The 11,052-nt window shown below is 26.0% G+C and overlaps 2 protein-coding genes across 3 annotated transcripts; both read left to right on the top strand.

Annotated features, from left to right (window-relative positions):
- The first annotated feature begins 709 nt into the window (after positions 1-709).
- LOC105832726 ((11Z)-hexadec-11-enoyl-CoA conjugase) lies at positions 710-2,529 on the top strand. Of its 2 annotated transcripts, none has more exons than XM_012673912.3 (5): positions 710-980; positions 1,065-1,195; positions 1,361-1,608; positions 1,927-2,109; positions 2,240-2,529. In XM_012673912.3, the coding sequence occupies exons 1-5, from the start codon at positions 776-778 to the stop codon at positions 2,481-2,483; spliced, it is 1,011 nt and encodes a 336-aa protein (XP_012529366.1). In that variant the 5' UTR covers positions 710-775; the 3' UTR covers positions 2,484-2,529. The 2 variants fall into 2 exon arrangements, with proteins under 2 accessions (XP_012529366.1, XP_012529367.1); XM_012673913.3 differs by having other exon boundaries at positions 717-980; positions 1,361-1,566.
- A 2,089-nt stretch (positions 2,530-4,618) lies between these two features.
- Positions 4,619-9,478, top strand: LOC118648813 (acyl-CoA Delta(11) desaturase-like). The gene is made up of 6 exons (XM_036295231.1): positions 4,619-4,912; positions 5,491-5,782; positions 6,659-6,789; positions 7,733-7,938; positions 8,177-8,362; positions 9,119-9,478. The coding sequence occupies exons 2-6, from the start codon at positions 5,527-5,529 to the stop codon at positions 9,384-9,386; spliced, it is 1,047 nt and encodes a 348-aa protein (XP_036151124.1). The 5' UTR covers positions 4,619-4,912; positions 5,491-5,526; the 3' UTR covers positions 9,387-9,478.
- The last annotated feature ends 1,574 nt before the right edge of the window (positions 9,479-11,052 follow it).

The raw sequence follows: 11,052 nt of genomic DNA, 5'->3' as shown, positions 1-11,052 counted from the left end.
ACTTTATTTCAGAAAATTTAAACGTTCAGATATTTTCTTGAATAAAACAACTAAAAAAATTCTTGTTTGCACAGAGACATTAAACTGTAATATAATTCTCATTAAAAGTTAATTTTATTTTTGAGTTATATATATATATATAATTTTATAACTAATATTTTATAATGTAATTTTAAGTAATTGGAGGTACAAATGTTACAATACATTACGCTGTACTAACTAATAATCTTAATAAAAATTAAAATAATTAATCATTATTTTTTAATTTAACTTGCAAGAAATGATATCGTAATTTATTGAGAAATTAATATTTTTTATTTAGAAATTATAGTAATATATTTAATTCCTACCAAATGAGTTAAGTAGACAAGTTGATGTAGTTAGACTACAAGTTGATACTTCAATATTAATTAAACTTTAATATTAATGTACAATTATATATTATTACAATTATATCTAGTCATTTTAAAATATCCTTGACTTCGAAAATTCTAATGTATTTTAAATATTTATTTTAACATAAAATATAAAATTTATTATAATGCGCACATTTATATAAGTAATTGGGTTTTATACTATCTTTGAAAGATAGTATAATGAGAAAGATAAAATAAAATAATTATTGCTAAGTACATAATTGAAATAAAATAGTACGACAAAAAGGTTATAATAGTTTTAATAATTATTCTATTTTTGGTATAAATGCAGAATACTGTAGAATTTATGATAGGAATTACATTTTAGGAAGATATTTTTAACATATATTTGACACAGCATGACACCAAACTTAGATGAAATTTCTTCAGTAAAAATTGAAAAGTCTATAAATAATGAAGTATCGACGAAAGAATTCGATAAAACCGTTTATGAATGGAAAATTGTTTGGAGAAATGTCATTGTTTTTATCTATATTCATCTTGCTGGTCTTTATGGATTATACACGATATTTGTCTATGCTAAATTTATAACTTTTATTTGGTGTAGGTATATCATATTTATTTCTATAATGTTAAATTATTCTTCATTTACGAAACTTTTATTAAATCATAATCTATAATTTATAGTTACTATTGTTGGTATTGCCGGAGGCTTAGGCATCACTGTTGGTGCTCATAGATTATGGAGCCATCGATCTTACAAGGCAAAGTGGCCCATGAGACTTGTCCTAATGATCTTTCAGACCATTGCTTTTCAAGTAAGTTTAATGTTAATTTTTTTCTCTTGCCAAAGTATAGTACAGAATAAATGTCTCTAGACTATATAGATCGTCAAAACTCTACAATTTTCTTTTTTAATAAAATTTTGTACCATGATAATATTATTGTGATATCTCAGTGCGTTATAGTAATGGATTTTTTAGGATGACATTTATCAGTGGGTCAGGGACCACCGGGTACATCACAAATTCACCGACACTGACGCAGATCCATATAACGTGCGCAGGGGATTCTTTTTCTCGCATATGGGTTGGCTTTTAGTTCGTAAGCATCCCGATGTCATAATCAAAGGAGCCACGGTCGATTGTAGAGATGTTGCGCAAGATCCAATAGTGATATTTCAAAAGAAGTACGATAAGCACTGCTTATTTCCGCGAGAACAAAAGTCGACGTGATTATCATCTCAAAAAGATTTCTAGTAACAAAACTAAAAAAATTGTTAATATTTAAGGCTTACATTAGATTTAAAAATAAACAGTAAAAAGAGCACATAAGCTAGAAAGCTTGATCTAACTGCAAAAAGTTATTTTCAAATCCTAATTTTCCAGCTTCTCTTTATTTACTCTTATGATACATATTTTAAGTATACATTTATTTAGCAAGTTTTTAGTAAATTCAAAAGTAAGTCTTTTTTAGTATTAGTCTTATTCGGTTCAGGTACTTTCAATAATTAAGTCTACAAATTTTTTATTTACATTTTTTTCTTTAGATGGTATTTGTATTTGATGGCGCTCTTTGGTTTTATCATACCCACATTAGTACCTTGGTTGGGATGGAATGAAAATTTATGGTACTCGTGGCACGTGGCAGTAACCAGATATTTTCTAAATCTGCATTTTACTTGGACGGTGAATTCTGTGGCTCACATATGGGGTATGAAACCATACGACAAGTATGTATTTCCGTAATTTCTAATTTATCAAATATTCGTTTTTACGTCAAATTAATAAATTGTGTTCAAATTGTATATTAAGATATATAATATTGTGCTGTTATTTAAACATATTTATTTTATTATGCAGATCACTCAGCTCTACCAATAATATTGGAGTTAGTATGGTGGCGTTTGGCGAAGGATGGCATAATTATCATCACGTTTTTCCTTGGGATTATAAAGCAAACGAATTTGGAAATTATACATTCAATCTTAGCACAGCTTTTATTGATTTTTGTGCTTATTTAGATTTGGCTTATGATTTAAAAACGGCACCTGCTGATATAATAAAGAAACGTATTCTTCGAAGTGGCGAGACATATTCAAAATAAATCTGACAATTTTATAAAATAAAACGTATCAATCTTTCATTCAAAATTGATTTTTTTTGAAACAGAGACTTGTAAAAAATTTACTTTAATTTATTTTTAGCTTTAATAATATAAAATCTTTTCAATTGTTTAACCAAAAATAATCTGTAAACAGTGAATATAATATAAATAATTATATATAATTCATAACACAAAACATTAAACAAAATTTTTTATCGTGTATTTGTCATTTTTATGCAATTATTGCAAAAATTTTTTGTTGCAAGATATTTACAAAAATTAAAATAAATAAATGCTTGAAGAAACAATTAAAAGCTTGCCCACAATTTTCTGTAATATAAATATAGTATATTACAAATAATTTTAAACAAAAAATGCTTTGTTATTTAAACAAAAAGATTTTGTCTAATATGGTTAAATTTAAATTTGTTTTAAACAATTAAAAAAATACACTTTAAATAATATACGTATTTTTTGTGTGTAAATATAATTAAAATGTATTTTATTGGCTAATATTAGAGCTATTTTGACATTACTCTTTACTGCCTTTATCTTTTCTTACTTTTCTTAATGTCACGTTATCACAGTTATATTGTGATATCTATTATTAATTTTGAATTTAAAACTTGATATCAATTTAAAACTTGAACAGCTTGAAATAACAATAAATGTTTGGCTAATGAATGCACAGTACGTCGATGATTTAAAAAGTTTTATTCTGACAATTTTAGTCTTCCAAATAAGCCACATGGGCGTGTAACAATATTGAATCACTTCAAACAAATCGGCAGAGCGAAGAAATGAAAAATGAAGAAGTTGGATTAAATGCGTGAATTAAACAAATGTCAGAAAAAAATGTCTCGAAGGTTGTTTTTCTTTACTGTGACGATATAGAAATAAACCATTTTTATATTGTATGGTTGCGTGTGATAGAAAATTATTTTTTTTACAATCGCAAGCGTTCGGTACAATAATTAAATAAAAATAAAGTGAAACACAATTCAAAATTGAATATTTTTTATCAAAAAAAGCTAATGGTATTTGCAATCAATTGGACGATGAGAGAGCTTGTGGTTAAAAACAGCCGAGATTGGTCAATAGAAACAGATCAATCTTCTTGCAAGACAACGCTGGATTACATGTCGCACAAATAATTGCATGATACTCAAACTATAAACGCGGACAGATTATAGAAGCTGGACTTATCACCCGCACAAACTCTGTCACCCGCCGTATTTACCAGACTTGTCAATTAACTACCACTTTTTTGAAGCATCGAGTCACTTTTTGCACACAAAAACATTTACTTTTAAGCTCTAAAAATCACGTCGCGTTTTTATTGCCATCGCTTTACAGGCTGTTGGTATAAATAAGCTATCGAAATGGCAAAACTGTGTTGATAATTTATTCATACTTTGATTAATTGTACTACTTTTTGTTTGAGATATAAATAAATACTTCGAAATCGGATATTCCATATTTAACAATCTAATATTAACTTCTAGAAAAATAACTCAAGGTGTAATGTTGTTTGCATAGCGTCAGAGACGAGAAATAAAGTGCATAATGTTATAATAAAAACCTGAATCTGTTTACTAAAGTATTTTGTTTCATCATTTTGATGTAAAAATAGCTTGTTTATGCTTATGTTTTTGTGAGAATCCTCAAACATATAAAAACGTGTGAATTAAATAAGATAATGTATAATTTGCAAAATATAAATTAAAGCTGGACATATGTGTACATTTTGGTTTGGTTAATTTTGGTTTAACGTTATTCTCTTTACATCACCACATCACAAATCAAATACTAATTGACACATATATTGTTAAGATTATTTTGAATAACAATAAAAAAGTTTCAATTGCTACTCGTTGTTTATTAAAAAGTTTATTATTAAAGATTTGTAAAAATCAAGATTTGTTCATAAATTAACACTAAAAAATTTAATAAAAAAGAAATCAAATAATATGTTATATAATAAATATATAATAAAAGTTTTAAAAATAATTTCTTATCATTTTTAAAATACTTTTAATAACTTAGCAAGATGCAGTATCATTACATAACAGGAGTAGTTTGTATAAAATTAAAAAATTATTATGTAAAATATAATGTAAATATAAAGATAATGATGAATGAATATTCATACGCGAAGTAATATAATATTAGTCTTTTTATAATAACATTAAATTTTGAAGAATTTATTGCTACTATTAATATGAAAACACTACATTATGACAGAGACGTTGTAAATTTATCATGTAGTATATTAAATCGTTTCATGCAAAAAATGCTTTTAAGAATTGCCTTTTTTACAGAAAAACATATTAAATATCAACATCCAATATATTTAGAGGAATCTCTAGTAGCCAGTCAGTGCGTGTATAACGTCCCAGTAGGACCATTTCTGCTATTCTTTCGTTAAGGTACACTTATTCATTATCTTGTTTTTTTAAATTAATATAATGTCGCTTTCGATTATAAACTATTGCTCCTGTATTGATTTTGTTTAAATTTTTATAATCACGAAATAAACTCATGCTTTAATAAATGTTTAAAAAATTTTATTATTTTTTACATATACTAACCTTTTTAATTATAAAATAAAATTTTATTTAAATTTATCAACATAATTTTTTAGCAAATATATTATTTAAATTATAAAAAGTACATAAAAGTTCCTTTTTCGTAAATATAATGAATTTTGGAGATTATATATATATATATATATATATATATATATACATATACCATATATTTGTTATACAAACAAGTCACTTGTAATTTTGTGAACATAGACTTTTCTAAAATTTCTAAATTACTATTTGATAAAAAAATTTTTTAATAAAAAAATTGGTAATTTAAAGGTAAATTTAAAGATACCAAATTAAAATTTACACATATAACGTTTTTGCAATAATTTTAATTAAATATTGTATTGCTTCCGATTGTATATGATAGACGTGATATCTAGAGATCATAAACATCCTTTTTTTGTTTTCAGAAAAATAATTATTTGTTGTTATTAGTATTTAAAACAATGGGTTGCAATGAAATTATTTCTCAATCTTCTACAAAAAAGTTTGCAAAGGAAACTCTGATTGACGATACTGCGAGAATTAATAGCAACGCCAACATAGATAAAAAATATAAATCCATGATAAAATCCCGTATTCTCAATTTTGAAACTGACATAATATGGTTTACTGTTCTGATAATTTTTCTATTGCACGCTATTGGCATTTATAGTTTACTAACTTTCAACTACTTAGAAAATCCATTGACTACATTATGGAGTAAGTATTTTAGTTTAAAATATTTTTACGTTTTCATAGATAAAAGCGAAGTTTTAAAAAAAAGTTTTCAGAAATTATAAAATTTGCTCGTGCTGTTATTAATATCATTTTTCTTTTTTTAATAGAATAATAAATTTTTAATTTTCAAATATTGATCAAATTTGAAACAGTTAAAATTAATTTCTTTTTAACCAATTATATTTCTCTTTCTCATCCTGCAAACAATATGAATAAAATTATTAAAGTATTAAAGATAATTAATTTTACATCAAATAATTTTATTTATAATATAATTATTTTATTATTTTACTCTTGCCAAATGACAGAGAGGTTAAACATAATTAAAGAGCCATTTTAAATGAATGTAAAGAAATACAAATAAATTCTTCAAATATCGCATTTAACGATAATAATTATTAATAGATAATAGTTTAATTAAGTTACATATATAAACTTTCGGTTAAATTATATTAGTATTTGTCGATTAAAAATAATATAATAAATAATTCAGTAATCGTAATGTTAAAAATCAATGTAATGATTAGTAAGTAGAGTCTCAAAAATCGTAAGAAATTTTTCTCAAAAATCTTTGAATGAATTATTTATCCTGCACATGTTCATTGGTCATCTAGATTTGAGGTTTCTATGTGGTATAATTAATCATTGATTTAATATAAATGTTTTAAAAACGCTCATTACTTATTTGATATAAAGTATATGGATGTTTTAGAAATAATCGTATATCACGGTATTAAATCTAATTGTTTTTTATACATGAGCACATGTGTGTGTGTGTGTGTTTTAAAATATATTTTCTATTATTATTATTATTATTATTATTTATTATATTATATAAACATAAATGTGTTTTTTAAGCATTTGGGATGTACATAATAGCCAATATCGGAGTATCTGGTGGTGCTCATAGACTTTGGAGTCATAACAGCTACAAAGCAAAACTGTCAATGAGAGTCCTACTTTTAATATGCTTTAGCATAAGTGGTCAGGTAATTTTAATAAATTTTATTAACAAATACTTATTATACTACTAGTTATGCCCTGCCACGCGTTGCTGTAGCTCTCTATTCTTATGCTACGTTTTTTTAAATTTTCTTTGCTTTCGTTGTTTAACTTTCAAGAGCCTTGCTTTACTGTTGCTCTTTTTATTTTATTTTTGAATAAGCATTTATCTATCTTTAATAAATCTAATATTCATTGATTTACGTACTTCTAACTTTTTTTTCTAAAAGCTGCAATGGATTTAGAAATCCATTCAAAAGACTGTTTTAAATAAGTTCCTTTTTTTCAATAAAATAAAAGCCATCTTTATTTTTCTTATTACCTTAATTTAAACGCAATAGAAACATTCTTTGCCTCTCCCGGTCTCTCCCGTCTCTCTTGGTCTCTCCCCGTCTCTCCCCGTCTCTCCCGGTCTCTCCCGGTCTCTCCCCGTCTCTCCCGGTTTCTCCCCATCTCTCACGGTCTCTATTCGTCTCTCCCGGTCTCTCCCCGTCTCTCCCGGTCTCTCCCTGTCTCTCCCCGTCTCTCCCTATTTCTACCCGTCTCTCCCCGTCTCTCCCGGTCTCTCCCCGGCTCTCCCGGTCTCTCCCGGTCTCTTCCCGTCTCTCCCCGTCTCTCCCGGTCTTTTTCCGTCTCTCCCGGTCTCTCCCCGTCTCTCCCCGTCTCAATGTGTCAAAATTTCAATAATATTAATGAAAAACTATTTTTTACACTTAAATTAAACGTAATGTTAACGTACGTAAAATTAATGTAAATACAATATTATCAAAATAATTATTACAAAAATTTTTAAAATTAAAGAAGTAATATAATATAAATAAACCAAATTTATTAAAAAGAAATCTTTAATTTAATAAATAAATTTATAAATAATGTTTTATCAATATTTTTAGATGCAGCTGTAAATAATAATGAATTATTTGGTTTTAGAATACGATATACAGTTGGGTGAGAAATCATCGCTTGCACCACAAATATTGCGACACTAATGCCGATCCCCACAATACTAAGCGAGGTTTATTTTACACGCATATAGGATGGGTAATGATGAAAGAGCATCCGGAATTGATTGAAAAAAGTAAGAAGCTCGACTTATCAGATGTTTTATCAGATTCTGTAGTAATGTTCGACAAAAAGTGAGTTTTATTAGTTATAAACTATAAATATGTCATTTTTCCTACTACTTTAATATATATATATATATTTTTTTTTTGTTATTTCTAACATAGAATGCAGCCATTTTATTTTTTTTACAGAAAATGTAAATTTAAAATTTTATCTATTACAAAAACTAGTACTTCCAGATCTATAAAATAAATATACATTGTACTTAAATAAATTCTTTAAAATATCTAAATTGAAAATTTTTAATAGGTACCATATGCTTCTTCTACTTTTGTTTGGTTTTATCTTACCTACGGCAGTACCTGTATATCTATGGAATGAGACTTGGGAGAGAGCCATTATATCCCAAGTTTTTATACGATACATGATTACTTTAAACTCCGTATGGACTATCAATAGCATTGCTCATAGATGGGGCACTAGACCATATAATAAGTACGTAATAATATACGTACGTAATTAAATATACTTATAATTATAATGAAATTTAGATTTTTGTAGAGTTGTATCCATGTAAAATAAGTAAATTATATATAAAATATTTATAATTAAAAAATTTAAATTAAAATTTAATAAAGTATTTATTTACTAGTAATAGTAAATAATAAGAGAAATGCTGAATACGTGTCGCCGCTTAAATCATATCTCATTGATATTTTATATTTTATTTAATATATAAAACATTGTGACAAAAATATAATATGAGAAATAAGTAGCGAAGGCGGCAAGACAGCGTGATATATAATATATATAATATATGTAAAGATTAAGTTAAGTCACTAATTTAATCTCTCTTAAATATTTGATATTTTTTGATAAATTATTAGTAAAATAAGTGTTAATTAATCATATCTTATATTTTTAATTATTATAAATGTAAGTTTATTAAGGGAAATATACGTTAATATAAAAAAACTCACAGATAACAATAGGCAATTGGCAAGCAACATATTAGCATGTTGGAAAAACTTATAATAAATAAATTTATTATTGACAAAAGATTAAACATTGCAGTAATTGTACCGAAAATATCAAATTATAATTTTTGACATTTATTTACATACAAATCAGTATTAAATAAGAAATATAACCTCAGTAACATTTAACATAATGGCAAGCAGGGAGAGGGATAATGTTTAGTTTCATTACTGAGATATTTAGTTTCTTTATTGACATAGTTTTTATTTTCAGGAACATAGGACCGGCAAACAACAATTTTGTTAATTTTCTGACGATAGGTGAAGGTTATCACAATTTTCACCACATGTTTCCGTGGGATTACAGATCGTCAGAAAAAGGAAATAACAAATTTAATTACACTACTTTTTTCATTGATTTTTGTGCAAAATTAGGACAAGCATATGATCTTAAGTATCCGTCCATAAATCTTATAAAAAATGTAATATTAAATAAAGGTGACGGAACGCATTCTTCGCATTGTCCGAAATATCAAGATTAAAATCTGATTAATAAATAAAATAGAACATTGTATTGCTACCAAATAAAAATCGAACACCATTCAAAGAATGCTGTTCGTATACATTTTTAACATAATTTTAAGATGTACTAGAAAAATGGACGAAAAAACAAATATAGTAATATATTTGTTTTGACATATAATGCATCGTCATCTAATGGAAGCATGCGCTGATTAACTTTGTTTCTAGATTGTAATTACGAATCTGATATAATGATACCATCAATACGTTGGAAAATTGCATCAAACTAATTTTGAATTCATTTGAAAGCTAAGGGCTTTAGCAGAACGAATAAATTTCAAGAGAATATTTTATACCTAGCAATAAGTCCTTGTCTTTGTCTTTAATAAATACTTAAGTTATAAAAGAATCGTTTTTTAGTTGTGTGACGTGAGACAAAAGACAATTATTATATTCTTCCGGGTTGGTCTTAAAATGTTCAATTTTAGGCAAATTGACTCATTCCTTGTAAATTAATTTACCATCTTTCTAAAATGTATATATATATATATATATTTAAAAAATAAACATTTTTTTAATAAACATCTTTAAAACAAATATATTTTAAACATCTAATAATGTACGTTCTTAAAACATTTGTATTCCATGGATATTTGGATAAAATAAAAACCAAAACTAAACGACCATTGACTGTTGTGTGCTCTCTGAGTTTGTTTTTAATGCAATTTAAAATTAATTTGTTAGCAATTTATTAATTGCACAAAATAATATAACAAATTAATATTGGCGCAATGACATTGTAACAATACAGAACTTCAAGATCATTAAGAGTTACAGAATAGTTTTATTAGTTTATTAGTATATTTTGTACACTTAATAAATTGCTAACAAATTAACTTCAACTTGGTATGCAGGAATTGACTCATTTTTCCGGAACGGCATAGTCAGAACAGAAGTCTGAATGACGAAACAATGTGAACTTTGACGGAAGAAATATCGCATACCAAATATACTTGGCAAATAAATTAGTAACATTACTCATAATGTGACAGAAATATCCATGACAATCAATATAAACAATTTTATCGTATACGGATTTAGTCTTGATTAATTTGTATCTTTTATCTCTCAATAATTCTTATACGATCAAAATACATTTTAAAATATAACAATTTATATCAATTTACATTCTATTACATCAAGTACATTATCAAAACACATTTTACAAATTCTTCTAATAAAAAACATTGCAATTAAATTATTTGATGATGTTATTCTCATTGAACCGTATAGTTGGATTTCTGATCTAACAAGTTTGTTACTTTTTGATATGCTAATCCAATTATTATTCTCTGCATGGATACTTAAATTTTCTCAGTGTTATATTAATCACAATATATTATACAATATGTTGTAATTTTTTTATTGTTTACATTAACGTGACTCATTATAAGTTAAATCAATTTCCTAATTTGTGTGTGAATGCAGCAATGTATATTAAAATTCTAAAATAAGTATACTAAAATACAAGTGTTTAGCGCTCTTGTATTCTTTATTCAATTTCATCATCTTACTCATGAATATTCACATATCACACTCCCTATGATATACGAAAAAAATGCAAAAGTTTATAAAGTTTTTCTTAATGTAGACTAGATACTACAGACGCGCGCTTCGCGCGCGCCA

Source organism: Monomorium pharaonis, unplaced genomic scaffold, assembly GCF_013373865.1.
Source record: "Monomorium pharaonis isolate MP-MQ-018 unplaced genomic scaffold, ASM1337386v2 scaffold_72, whole genome shotgun sequence".
NCBI lineage: Eukaryota > Metazoa > Arthropoda > Insecta > Hymenoptera > Formicidae > Monomorium > Monomorium pharaonis.
This window is presented reverse-complemented; position numbering and strand designations above follow the sequence as displayed.